Genomic DNA, 15,328 nt, shown 5'->3' with positions numbered 1-15,328 from the left:
ATCTTTCTGTAAAAAAACGACAACAAAAAACAAGTACATGTATACTAAGCGTCTTTGGTACACTGTTGAGATACTTGCGCTGTATAAGACTTCGATATTTTTTATATTATTATTAGTGTTTAAAGCAATGGTCAGTATTGGTAATTCCTCAAAATAATTATTAGCATAAATACTTATTTGGTAACCAGTAATGGGGAGCTGCTGATAGTATAAAACATTGTGAGAAACGGCTCCCTATAGCTAGTTTTCGAGAAAGAAGTAATTTTCCACGAATTTGATTTCGAGACCTCAGATTTAGAATTTGAGGTCTCAAAATCAAGTATCTTAAAGCACACAACTTCGCGACACAAGGTTGTTTTTTCTTTCATTATTATCTCACAACTTCGACGACCGATTAAGTTCAAATTTTCACAGGTTTGTTATTTTGATGCATATGTTGAGGTACAGCAAGTGAAAAGACTGGTTGCTCTTTGAAGATTACCAATGTCTAGTGTCTTTAACAAATGCTGGTTGCTTCTCCTATGGCTCATTTACAGTTTTGGATGTTTGAATCCATCATGATATTACATCAGCTGCCCCAGCCTCGTCTCTTATTGACTCTCTAATAGGTACCAGTAAATAATTCCGTTCATTATTTGGTCATGATTGTTTTCTAATAACATCGCTGTTCTAAACCTACCAGCATTTCAAACACTAAACCGCATATAAGGCTTGGATTATTAAAACGATTAATGATTCGCAACTTGGATGATGTATTTTGTTTTGGAAGAGTATACAATATGTAGTTAGGCCTACTCAATATAGAAAGGGCACTGAAAACACAATATGGAACATAACGCTTGATGGGACTCGAAAACAGTTTTATACAAAAGTGAAGTAGACCTCTTCCTAACTGTGCTATTTTGTATGTCTTTGCCATGTTGCTGATCCCACATGGCAGGCTATCTGGTATCCCCATCTTGCTCGAAGGTCAGCAAAGTTTTCTTTTCACTGAAATCGGTTGCCATTTTGCTACATCTTTAATTGTTTGTTCTGTCTATTACAGCCCACATGCAACGCATGATACATTATGAACTTTTTAACAAGCAGCCTTAAACTCATTTTTAGTTCGATCTGCAAAATTATATGTCATGTTAAAAGTCACATCAAGTTGTTCCGACTATTGACCTTACATCGTTCACTAAGCAAGGGTCAAGCCCATGTCCCCTGATGACACGACCCATGGTTCTGGCTCAGATTCTGGGTCACTTTGACCCGAAAACAGTCAATGCCGACCCAGAAATGGGTCTGTTGCCGTGGAACCCGGATAACACATTTGCGAACATTTTGTAAATTAATGAAGCTTCATACGTTACTCTACAAAAATGCTGCATGTTATATTTATGGAGATAGAGAAACAATGATGGGAATAATGTTCTAAAGCTGATATCGGTTTTGGTTTTGGGGGAGAAGGCTTGCTCCTGGCAGCATAGGGGACTACTAGGAGCGATGACGTTGTGGTAAATTCGTCTCAGTTTTCCCCCAGTGCAAATGGCCCGGCAATGCCGGCGAATTCAAAATGGCCGAGAACGCCGAAAAGACACTACAAGTTTCTAGTGGAATATTGACGGAACGAAACACTTTGCTTTGTTGCTACTCCCGGTGAGGATGGAGAAATACGAAATAAACTTGAAGCTATTTAATGATTAATGATACATTTTGTTTTTCAAATGTCGGAGCCCTTTAATATTGCAAAATACATACTCATGCTAATAATTATCGGAGCATAATCATCACAAATTATGCCCCAATGTCGCATCCAGTAATTATAAAATAGTAAAATAATATCTATGAAGTGATATTTAAGAAACACGTGAATGCGGTTCACGAAATTGTAGCTAGCCTATATGAGACCTAGTAGACACGTGCACAAGACAACCTGATACACATGGCTTACATTTCAAAGTCCAAACCTTATGGGATTATAGAATACGCATTGAATAAGTGTTATCATTTTAAGCCTACAAAAGATGTTTACGTAATAATTATATCTAGATATAATTAGATACAGCTGCTGCTAAAAAAATATTTTTGAGGAGACATTTTTCCTGTTTGCTTGCAGTTTGTGATTAATGGCCCGCCATGACAAAACAACTTCTCGTGACAAAAAACATGTGGAGGTCTAACCCACAGAAATATTTTATATGCTGGTAAAACGAAAAAAATTGTTTTGAAATTGTTCAGCATGGCCGGTCCCGTTCATAGTTTGGGATACCCTGCTATTTAACAAGTGGTCACACTTGGCTAGTCATGCATTGTTCAATGGGAAGGTCGGGCTATACGTGGTGCTCGATGCTCTCCAGAATCTATTATCCACAAATTCAATAGACTGTGGGCCTTTGGAATTATTTACTGGTAGAGGAGAGCTGCGCTACTCGTCGTATAGGTGATTGCATTCACGGTGTGAGACTGGGAACTAGAGTGAAAGACCGAGAGAGTGAAAAATAATGTCCACGCCCCCGATTTTTCTTCTTTTCAATTGGTTTGCCACGTAATACTCGGATGGTCCAATCGGCTGGAGGGGGTATAACAATAGGACTCGGCCTCGGGGTCTGTCCCGTACACGCTGCCCGTACAGTCAGCCCTTATTCAAACAGATATCCCCGTCTCTCTCAATCTGATCACTGTTTTCATCACAATCCGCTCCAGCAGTGTTATTCCTGTCTTCTGACGAGTCACCACACAATCCGGGTGGTGTTGCTTTTGGTGGTACATGGTTGTTTCTTTTTTTAACTCGGGTGTAGTTATACTTCTGTGACTAAAATAGCAGCTTCAAGTAGTTTGGCGAGGTGGATCTCAACTTTTCTACAACTATAATTTAGTTAACACTTTCTTCTCCGTCGACATTATGGCCAACGCACATAATTACTTGGTGATAGTGTTTTGTACGACGGCGGGACAGCGAGGGGCACTTCTCGGTACTGACGAAACTGATTTGGTTCTTCTAACGTGGGGCGTCATAGACGTTGAAACTAACAAGGTAAAGTTATCATTTTATACATAACTCCTATTTTACTTGTTGATGTTTCAGTGCATTCGTTCTACCTCCATGCCTGTACTTACAGTTGCACGCAGTGTTTAGCCACCCATAAATAAAATCTCGACGCCGTACACAGCAACAATAGAGAAAGCTGTATTGATGGATTGGATGGGCAACATTGTTTGAGAGAACTGGAGGCAGTGTATGGGTCAGATACGGGGCATTTTTTGCTTCGCCCTTCCGGTTCATTCGGCCTTTGAGTAATGCCCTAAATACTCCATTAACTGGATCAAAAATGATGTGAATTTCACAGTCACACTTGTGCATCTTTTTCAATGAATGTCACCAGTTGATTCTGTTACATCATTTAATTATAGGTTTTCTTTTTTTTAGTGTTATTTAAAACCCTTTATAGTGTTATTTCGTTGTTGTTTCCGATGAATTAATTTTCTAAAATTGCAAGTCAACACCTGGGTATAAAATATATCTTTTTCAGCTGTTGTTTGGGAAACGTTGTTGTGCACCGATATTATAATTGCTTTCATACTATTTATACTATATCAATCTATCTCTGTATAGTTGCTTATACTGCTACAAAACTATTTGAAAAAAAAAACTTATTTGTTCAACCAGTGTGTACAAGTAATGTTCAATCTTAAAACTTTTTTTTTCTGGCTTCCCTGCATGTGGCATCATATTAAAAGTGATTGTTGTCACATGGCTTCTTTTGCAGAAATAATCAAAAACCGGGCACCGTTAATTCTTCTCCCTCGCCCACTCTGCCAAATCCTTAAAATGTTGTCTTGAATGGACAGAAATTCGCAGTAAGCTCGCATCTTTTCTTATTTGTGGGTTTCCTTATTCATCCGAGGAAGTAAACGCAGACGCCCACCATTTCTTGGTGGTAGCTAATAATCCAAGCTGATCACAATACATCCCCTATACACATGGAGAGTGAAGCTATCTCAACAATGAATGTATCTGAATAATAAAGCAGTTTTGATTGCCCTATACCATGGGGTGCATCTATACTGCTTCATTGAATAGCCTATTCAGCCCAACCCCCTCTAAGCACAAATTGTATGAGGGGGCTACCTAATGGTCTGCTTAAAGAAATCAGTTCATAACAAGATTCCCCAGATTTGCCTCCCGACCTCTGTTTTCTTTAAAAAAAACATAATTAAAGGATTAGGGTTTACGGAATAATGCTTGTCATCAGCCCAATCGGAAATGTTTTTGAACCACATCCCCGATTGTTAAAAACGATTTTCGTTAAAAAGATGCATTTATGTTTGAGTTTATGTTTGGTATGTCATTTACTTCTTGCAAATTGTTTCTCTAAACGTGGGCCTACAACAAAATACCTTTCGACATCGCCTGCACCATGAAAAGTTCAACTGTCGGACGAAAAATAATTCTAAACTAGAAATACAGTTCCACGAAAGTCTTCCCTATCTAGAATCATTTTCTATAGTTTGTTAATCTCTTCCTCTTTTTATTCTTTTCTATCTGTGCAGTTGGTGGGTTTCATTAAACAGTCATTTGTGAGGCCAGACTCGGACACTGTCGAAGTATCTGATGACCTGTGCAAGGCCCTTGGGGTTCAGCGAGATGTCTTCAAGGGAGCTGCCAAGATGGAGAAAGTTCTCCAGCAGGTAAGGATTAGAACAAATACCATTAAGATTGTGAAATTTCAAGAAGGGTGAAATCAGTCATTAATGACAAGCTGTTTAGGTTGAGGTTTGTGGATAGCTACACTCATTCAAAGGTGTTCTGCGCACCTCTTATAGGCACTGGGCACTATGCAATGGTAGGCTTAAAATAATTGTCAGCATAAAACTTACATGGCAACAAGCTAAGCAATGTAGAGCTGCTAAAAGTATAAAACATTGTGAGAAACGGCTCCCTCTGAAGTAACTTAGTTTTCGAGAAAGAAATAATTTTCCACTAAAATAATTATTTGAATTTGATTTCGAGACCACAGAATTAGATTTTGAGGTGCCGAAATCAAGCATCTGAAAGCACCCAACTTTGTGTGACAAAGTTTTTTCTTTCCATTATTACCTCGCAACTTCGACGACCAGTTGAGTTCAAGTTTTCACAGGTTTGTTATTTTGTGCATATGTTGAGATACCAATTACCAAACGTGCACATGTCTTTAAGATTGTGTCCGCCGTGCTATTTCAACTCTGAACTGTGTAATCGTTACAATACTAAGAACATAGCTAAAACTATGAAGTAGGCCTATAGTTGTTGCTACGGAAATTCATATAGTTTTTATGAAATCGGTTAGTCTGTAAAGTACTACCACATTTATTATTTCTATAACTGTGAGTCATTCCATGACAACTGCTGTTCAACCAAATTCTTCAGTTATTGTGCTTCAATTAATGCAGTTAACAATTTACCGTCATTTCGGACAACATAAGGTCTAACTTATTCAACAAGTTATGAAGAAAAACCCTATTAATTGGACAACTGGATATTATTATAACTGTTGGTTTCATTTGTTCTATTTAAAAATAGAAGTTCCGGGTTTAGTCTCATTGTTAATGGATTATTGAATGAAATGGACATTTTTGCGTCAGCTGCAAATGCATTGTTCCCGGGGTTGTCAATTTGCATAGACCAGCATGCATGAAAACATTTGCATAAAACAGCATACTCAACCGAACATGCGTTGGGTTGTCTATAAAATGGAAAACAGAATGACTATATACAATAATAAATGGGTGACTTGAACAGAAGATGCACAGGTACAACTTGTTCAGATTTTAAAGACGTCTTTAAATATTGGAGCACACTACCAGGCAACAATTTTAAAGAGCTGCTTTTAAGCACAAAACAAGTTATAATGCTTATCAGATTAATATTACCAAGCTAAATACATTTTCAAATGTACTATTTGACGCTACACTATTTGTATTTTTGTTTTAAATAGTTCTGCTCAAAGCAGCTCTATGAAATTGGGCCATGTTTCGATTCTCAGTTATAGGCAATCGGTCAAGATAATGTGCAATAAAACCGGGATGTGTATCATAAGGAAGTATATTGGATTCTGTTTAACGATTTGTCCTTGTTCCAAAGAGTAATCCACTCTCCATTGATCGTCACACAATAGGCCTAAGCTCATTATGTTTGAGTAGAGCAGTAGTTTATCTCCCAGTCGTTTTAATACCACAACTGTGTACTTATAGAAACAGGAACCATCTTAAAATAATACCCAAAGAACCACAACCGCGGAACAGCCTGAAATAATTGAGGCGAGATGTGGATGTAACAGGCTTTATCACATTTTTATTAATCACCATTTAGATTTCAGGAGCCCTATCTCAAACTACAAAATAATTATATACTTTTATTCTCCCCGGTTTGTAATTACATCCCAGCAACATGTTGCATCTCGGTCTGATGAGACGGGACAGTCAAACATGTTTTAACACAAACCCAATACGCCGCGGGACCACCGCGAGTTATCAGACAGAAATTTAATTACAGCGACAATGGTAATGAGTTGTTAATAGTACCGTAAACCCATCAAGATAGATAGGGCTGTTGGCAGCGGCCGGGAGAGGCGGTTGGAAGGGCGTCGTTTTAATTGAAGCTTTTAGCACGTGCTGTGCCATGTTTGCGTGGCATGCGGCACGCGCGGGAAGGGTGCGTTTGTTTTTCAATCCTTTCATAAGAAGTGGGTGTTTCCGGAACGGAAACAAGCGCTTCGATCATACACACGCTCTCATTATTGTGGTATTTTGTAAACTCCGTTGTTGATATTTTTTGGGGGATCCACAGGAAAATGAGATGAAAAATGGAAAAGATGTTATTCATACACAACGACACAAAAATCACTTTGTGGCAAGGCCACTGTTGGATACGATGCATAATATTGTACTAACAAGAATTGGTGGTGTCTCCAATAATTATATTCAGTGCGATAAAGAAACGTTGCACAAATTAAGAAAACTTTTTAAGGTGGAGGAATTCTAAAGGCGTTTATATTCATGACGCAATTGTTTATGCCATGAGTATTCCAACATTTATTTCAATTTGACAAAACTTCAATAAATTCATATAGTTTTTCAGCTGGACTCGGGCTCATTTAAGTACAGCAGACTGGTATTTGTCACTGATATTAGATGTATAAAAAGAAAGTAAGCTTTCAAATTAAAACACATAATATCTATTATGCAGTTTTCTTTTTTTCGAACATCACCAAAGCGTTATAGACGTAGGCCTATATAGACCTTTGCGTTTGTAATTTTCGGTGTGTGCTTCTGATACTACCAGCATTATTACAGTTATGCAGATTTGTCCATACCACCTGATTAATTAGCATACGTAACCCACGAATCAGAGGCACACTGTAGGTTTTTGTTCTAGGAGTAACTACCTCACTTTAAAGACGAAGCACAACAACCAACCTAAGTTGAGAAATAAGAAAGTGTTTAGTTTCTTCAAGAGAATTTTTTAAAAGCTTGACGATAGAAGCCAAACGACAAAACTTGAAAGACGGACAGCTTTGCTCAAAATGTAAAAACTATAAATATATTCATTTGCAATCACAGGATACAAATGGTGGGTTCGTGAAGAACCTTGCAGTAATGAATATCCGCTCTGAGCGAATTATAATATTCTCGGGAAATGTGCTGGTATAGCATTTTTCGTAGACTTCCAATGCGTTGGTACTAATTGTTTTAAAGCTATATTTGCAACAGAAATTGGTACCACATTCAGGTTATATTTCAATGCATTTAAACTCAAAATCCCGGTGTTGTGTTGTGTTGTTAAACTATCTTTTAATTGAAAAACCCGAATTGAAGTGCTCTTTTTGGACAAAGGGTTTCGAAGTCCTTCACAATTGCATAACTAGTAGGCTTAATCGATGTTGTAATTGTGATCCATGAGATAAAGATATGCGATCCCAATATAATGTGATAAATAGACGTGTTTTTGGTAAATTACTGTTGTATTTTGCCCAGAGCAAACTTTGACACAAAACTTGTTTTTGCAATAATACATGTAGTCGGATTGCATTCTCTTAAAAAAAATGGCAGCTAACTTTTTAAGACACTGGGCACTATTGGTAATTGCCAAAGACACGTCTTCCCACTTGGTGTATCTCAACATATGCATACAATAACAAACCTGTGAAAATCTGAGCTCAATTGGCCATTGAAGTTGCGAGATAACTATTAGAGAAAAAACGCTCTTATCACATGGAGATGTTTGCATTCATATATGCTTGATTTCGAGACCTCAGATTCTAAACTTGAGGTCTCGAAATCAAATTCGTGGAAAATTACTTCTTTCTCGTCGTAAACTACGTCAGTTCAAAGGGAGCCGTTTCTCACAATGTTTTATACTCTCAGCCTCTCCCCATAACTCACTACCAAGTAAGGTTTTATGCTAATAATTATTTTGAGTAGTTACCATAACTCACTACCAAGTAAGAATTTATGCTAATAATTATTTTTAGTAATTACCAATAGTGTCCACTGCCTTTAAGGGTTGTTTGCAAAACAGGTATTTCTTCGTTAGATAACAGCTGGTCGTATCCTGGTTAAACACAAGGCTTGTTTTTGCAATAGTCAATTGTTGGATTGTATTTTCAAAAAAAATCATACCTTTTAGAGGTTTGCTGCAATGTGTTCGTAAGAGAACACAGCTGACAATATGCATCTCATTAAAACAATACTATTTTCGATGACTCAGTAGGAATGACTGCTGAGCATGAAATCAAAATCGGTCACAACTGTGGCTGGTGTTTTGTGGTCACTGTTGTTTGTTTGTTTGTTTTGTTCGGGTGGGAAAGGGAGGGGCCAGGGTGTTCGATTTGTGCACGGATACAAGAACCGAACTTATCGTTAACCTTGAGTTTGAATTGAACCGTACACTCGTAAAAGGGTGCACTTTTTATGCATTAACATAATTAACAACTACGGATTACCAGTTAATTTCATTGAGATGGGACGGGCTTTAATTTCAGCCCAGTGCCTTTTGAAACTATTATAAAAGACGGCCCACGGATCCATTATTCACAATCAGACAAACTACCAAAATCTAATTTCCCAACTCAACCGCAAAATACCAAATTCCAGCACCCTCGTCGAAAGGATTCACTGAGTCGGAACAGCGTTACACTATACGCCCTAGTCGTTTCAGATATATACCGGAATTATCATTTAAATGTAATGTGTTTGGAAGTCGTCTACCCTGTCTCTTGGTCGTTTTGAGCTCCCGGGGAACAACCAACCAACGGAGTGGCTTTTCATGGTCACAACTTAAAAGTAACTTTAGCTTGACCTGTGATGTATCAATAAGTGGGCGTCAAGGATTGCCGTGGCTCGTGGGCGTGGCGGTTACAGGGTGCGGAGGAACTGCGATTTCTTTGAAAATTAAACAACCGCTCAATTTTAATTGGCAAACGCAGAACATTATTAAGTTTTTGAAAAAGGACTAGCGAACGGCAAACATTTAATACCGATTTTATTAAGACATCAAAATGTTTACTTGGGATGCGTTGTCCAATTTTAAAGGAGGGGGTCCCTCCTCCAAAAGCCGATGAAGCCTTTCTCGGACATAAAAGCCCACAATTGTAAACAATCAGCGATGGTGTTTTATTCTCCCATCGTTTTCATGCAACTTCGATGACCAATAGGTTCAATTCACAGGTGTTTTATCACAAGTGTCACTTGGTTTAGTAATCCAACATATCAGGCTTAAAACTGATCTCTGACAATTTGTTCGGGCCGTGTCCCTAAAACCACCACACCCTAATGACGATCGTGTTACAGAAGCCGTTCCCAAACTCTGAAACTCCTTATGAATATCCGAGCTACCGCATCTCAAAGAATTTTTTTGTGCAGTATGACTGAAGAATGAATTGCTTACGACTGGCTTTATATATTGTTTTGTTTTTCTGTTGGTATGCAAATCACTCTTTAATTTGCTCTAGATTACATCCCCTGTATATACTGATATATATTTTTAAAGTTGCAATAATCTTTGGAATAATTGTTGGCAAATTTTGCTTTTGAGATTTTGCACCATTATACACTGTCTATCTCATTCTGAACTCTTGCTCTTAACTTCTCTTCTCAGTTCGAAGATTACCTATACAAGGAGTTGAACTTGAGCCAGGGAAACACACTTTGTCTCATCACAGATGGACAGCTCCACATACGACAATGTATACACCCGCAGTCACTCAACAAGAATGTCGAGCTTCCAGAATTCTTCCACTCCTTCTTCGATCTGAGAAAGGAGCTACACAAGTTCCATCCGGGTGCCACCACAATTACCACGGTCAAGGACATGGCAGATTGTATCCTTTGAATTGAAATGAGAGAAAGTTTTCTATGGTGCGAAGTGACGTTGTGGTAAGGAATGTTTGATTAGGTTTGAAAGGTAACCAGAGAAATATTGACTTAAACATCTATATTTATTCAATTATGTAAGAGCTAAGTTCGTCTCATCAGGACAACTCAATGCATTGTGTGTAGGCCCATGTATATAAAACTTCGTACCTTACAAAATACTCAACTCGCAAACTGATTGGTGCATCTCTTGTGAAATTAATTATTACCAATAGTCTATGTTCGATTGTGTTTTATATCATGAAGTATAAATGTATTAACACGTCTAGGGACCCGAAACTGACGTCTTGCCGCCAAATAGTTTTGAGTAATGGTCAACTCCAACCCAGTTCTTCATTTGTTGTTACACGTGTATCACACATTAGGCATGTCATTACCATAAACCTATTATATGGAAATATGGATTTATAAAGAAAATACAATACGCTCTTTTTCAAAGCTTAATTAGATATGCACAGGATGTGCGTTGTGACATATGGAATGGTCCATGCGCGAGACACTGCACAGTCCCGCTCTGAACACACTCTGCACCGTGTGGTTGCAACACCTGTTGCACAAACTTCTCTTTGTACAATTTATCATGGCCTATTTGCATTTGTTTTAAGCAAAATGGTGGGCCAATATTTACCTATAGGTTTTTTGTTCAGTGTATGCTCGCGTGAAGTATGGACTTAACGTCTGCTTAAGTCAAGAACGGTCTGCATTTGGTTAAATGAAAGTAATGACTAAAATGACCGTGTAATCTCATTTAATAGTATTGTCCTTTATAGATAATCCAACTAAATGGTCCTTTTACGTTTTTTTTTGTTACTAGATGAACGCATAGACTTATCAATTTAAGTTCCATTTTGTCTCAGGTCCCCATGCAGTGATTACTTTTCGAAGACATAACCGATATTGATTTGTTTGGGTGTAGGCTATATTTTTCCCTGGACGTTGGTTTTGCTATTTTTATACCCAAGGTGCAGTTTTATGCACATGACTCCCAAAACTGATTTTCACTTTATATTATTTTCTTTACCCATACACTGATGTGTGTTACACTATCTACTAAATACTTTCCCAATCGCAGCCATATTATTCGGATGGGATTCGAACTCACGACCCTTGCAAATTCTAGAACAGTGCTTTTCACTTGTACATTTTTATGAATATCATTAAAATAAACCACTCAGACGACACAAATTACAAACTGAAAACCTAACGACCAAACCAGACGAACCCACTGCAGCAATCACAGATGTATCCATTAACAACTACACAAATCATGACAAAATTTCGCATTCAGCTCGTTATCGAACAACAGCATGTAGGTTTAAGAAATATTGATCAAGTCTTTTCTCCACAACAATGAAAAGAGCTGCCATCCCTGGCTGTAGAGAGCCACAGATCTGATAATCCAGGGAACTGAACCATTCACAACAATCTGGAGCCAACCATAATGGCTACGATCGATCCACGTAAATATCTTGCTATAGAAAAAGAAAATACCCGTTCCGCGTGCACAACTCCTTTCAAAAACGCTGGGAACTGAATAGCCCATGGCCATACGCCGACAATTTGTTTTACATGCAGATCTGCGAGTGTACTATACAATTCTCCACGAAGGCTAACAGCCGCTTGTTATAAAATTTCAACACTGCTGTGGGGCAATGTCGGAACAATTTTCATTTTATGTGTTACAAGGCCATCGAAACCAGTTTTAGATATAATAACCGGTATTTTATAAAAATCCAAAGTCTGAAATATCAATGGAATTGATTTCGAGATGTTCTTTTTCTGTGAGTTAAGATGTTTTGTGATTGGATGTCTGGTGGCTTGGACTAGGCATAGGCCTACCATGTTCTGTGGTTTGATATATGGAGTGGTTAGACATCCTTTGGTTGGAACTTTGAAATCAAAATCCTCATATGATGAGCTTTTCTCCTAACCGACTGCCTAAATCACAAGTCGCCAATGCATGTCGCAAAAAGTTCTGAATACCGTCCCAAAATTCTTTTCTTTCGAATTAACGTGATGAAGAAAAACCCCATTTGAAACAGGTGATTTTCGAGACAAAGTAGTGCGTTACGATTGTTTATTTATGGTTGTGTATTTATGCATACATTATACCGGTACTAAAAAGAGGCGTAGGCTGATTTTTAGGTTTATCTTTTTTACTTACACAAATGAACTCGAAAAAAATAGAGAAGGTATAAAGTACATTAAAGTTACAATATTGAGGCATGCGCAGTGGACCTAGCTTAGATAGTACCTATTCAGTTTGCTGTTGTGGTATCTAGTGAATGTAGCTTAAAATCCAAGCTATGGCATGCTACTATACATCATCAATCAAAGAGTTGACCTAGACAGGCTATTCCAGAAGACCTTCCCCGTGTGAACCCAAAATCATCCACCGTATCGACATGCAATGATAGAAATCAACTTTGAGAAAAAAAGAAAAAAAAATACCCACCAAAGAAAGAATATTTCAGTTTTGTGTTTTTCAATCTGTTGATAAATTACCTTCAAACTTACACGGGCTTTTTAGTTATTTTAGGTAAACGCGGACCACTCATGCGGACTTAGATGTTTAATACAGCTTGGCGACAGTATTACGCATGCCCGCAACAATACAACGCTGTTCCTTTCTAGTGGTTGCACCCCTGCGGTATCCCGCAGAGTTCAAGTCAAACCATAAAAAGTTGTTTAACCAAGTGGTTGTTTACCATTTTTCGCCAGGACTACAAAATCATAATGTGTAAACTAAGCCTGGGTTACTTGTTAACCATTCCATCGTATTATATTGTGCACCTTCTTGTGCATATGAACGGATTGGGCGCCAAATAAATCTCGAGTGAAGATTTAAAAACACTACCATATTGTTTAAGTGAAAAGGGTAAGTTCACTGGTCAAAGTTGGCAGGTACACTGATGCACAACTCTAAAGAAGCGATTAAAATGTCCCTAATTATCAATTGACTCATTAAAATGTGATATTGGTGTACATGTATAATACAATGCATGTCATCTAACACAGAAATACATATTGTATCACCTACATGTCTGGTTGACGTAATATATGATTAACCAACTTCGCAATGAAGCAGAAAACAAGAATATCAGTTAGCTACACCTTCTAGCCCAGGCAGGATTCTCCCATTGCAGTGCAACGGAGACTATATATAGCGTCCCACCAATACCAGGGCTACACTTTGTTCTATCCACGGTTGTTTGTTTGGAAAGGGAACTCGGCAAACTACCACAACAGCCAATCTCTCTCATACAAACTTTGGTTTAACGTCTATGATTATGAATCGCACAAATCAGGAAATTGTGATTCAGTAACTAGACGGCAATACTTATTATTCCAGTCATTTTGAAATCCGCGGTTAACTGGGAAATTCGAACCCACAACCTTGTGATTGCAAGTCCTGCACTCTAACCACTGGACCACGGTGATTCGAATGGGACAGAAATCCATGGTTATCACGAACGCAGGACCAGCCACGGGCAATACCTTATAATTAAACTTGAACGTAAGGTCATCTTCTCAACTTTTGACTCGTTTGAACCCAAAGGACTTACACGCGGTTGACTCTCTCTTGTAAGTTCAACCTTGAAATAGCGTTACCCGTCAATGCCGTTTGCAAAGGGCAATGTATGGATTAGTAATGAAGGAAATACAGTCAGGAATGTCAACAAAATCCAACGTAGACCTACCACAGGGACACCATTCAAAGTGTTAGATTCACCAAACCCTGACATAATATTTAGAACGCATTTCCAGTATGTGATATTTCAACACAGTGTTGTTCCCGCAATTGCATTGGTTATACAGCTTCTGTGGATTTTAGAAAGAGCTACGGAGTTGGGACTAGCTAATCGTCCTAACTTAGGACTAGTCTAACGTTTTAATAACGTCAAAAAGAGTAGCAGGACCCTCCATGGTTAGAACCATTTTATATCACATGCCTGTGATATTTTGTCACAGGACTCGGGAAAGTACTGAGTATACAATGCTAACACACATCGGTGTATGGGTAAAAAACCAAAATTAATATTCTTTATCCCCAATGCAAATTTAACATCTATTATAGAACCATTATTAAGTGATATCGACCATGTCCTTTATCAACCGAAACCCAATCACACACCAAGCTCTTTGAGAGGCGCTTAACAACAATTGGATGGAGTTCTTTTGAAAGGCTCTTGAAAAGCTGGATTCAATCAGAGTTTTTTAACCATCATTAAGAAAAACACAGACCTGAAGTTTGGATCTGTTGTGAAACCATTGTAGCCTCCAAGGAAGGCCCTGCTTGGGTCAAAACAACATGCCATTATTTGTTAGTTTTTTTTCCCCACCAGAAACCCTTTTGCTATAAATTCGTATAAACCACGCCCAGATACCCTTTGTGACTGGGCTTCATCACTTATCCACCCACACGAAAGGAGTACATGCTCCGCAGGAATGGGCACCCTCTGAGATACTGGGATTTCTAAGAAAATCAATACAATAATCCCAGGTCTCTCGCACAACTCGGAGCGAAATCTCAAAGTAGCCACACTTTTTTGTTATCCACCACCATCCATAGAAGTTAATCTTCAAGACGGATTTGGAATCTGTGTTCATAGTTCTGAGTTCAGGCATTTGTTCGCCTGCCATCTTGTTTTATTTGTCATACAGGTAGATTGGGGCCATTTCAAAGTAATGTGGTGGTTTAACGCCTGCGATTTACTGCATGCCTTCACTCTGGTTGGTCAATGACCCCCCTGTACGGATCTGTGATTGGTCCACTGAGTTTGGTTGGTCGAAGACGTATGTGGTTTCAGGACCCATGCTGAGAGATGGACACAACACATTTCGATCAAGAATAAGCACAAACGAACTATGTGTCGGAGCAAAATTGCTGCATGATATTATCAATCACCACTCGATGGGAAATGTGTAGTTC

General features: G+C 38.4%; 1 protein-coding gene across 2 annotated transcripts in view; it reads left to right on the top strand.

Annotated features, from left to right (window-relative positions):
* Positions 1 to 2,575: 2,575 nt before the first annotated feature.
* Positions 2,576 to 15,328, top strand: part of LOC139935272 (epithelial splicing regulatory protein 1-like) — a 39,383-nt gene continuing 26,630 nt past the window's right edge. The window contains exons 1-3 of one of the 2 annotated variants that reach the window (XR_011785790.1): positions 2,576 to 3,019; positions 4,537 to 4,674; positions 10,121 to 10,343. Coding sequence is in view for 1 of the 2 variants with exons in the window: in XM_071929785.1 (XP_071785886.1) it covers positions 2,888 to 3,019; positions 4,537 to 4,674; positions 10,121 to 10,343 (493 nt within the window). In the remaining variant the exon portion in view is untranslated. The remainder of the gene's footprint in view (positions 3,020 to 4,536; positions 4,675 to 10,120; positions 10,344 to 15,328) is intronic. The other variant, XM_071929785.1, reaches the window with a different exon arrangement.

This window comes from Asterias amurensis, chromosome 3 (genome assembly GCF_032118995.1).
Source record: "Asterias amurensis chromosome 3, ASM3211899v1".
NCBI classification, from domain to species: domain Eukaryota; kingdom Metazoa; phylum Echinodermata; class Asteroidea; order Forcipulatida; family Asteriidae; genus Asterias; species Asterias amurensis.
The sequence above is the reverse complement of the archived record's forward strand: the minus strand, read 5'-3'. Positions and strand labels throughout refer to the sequence as shown.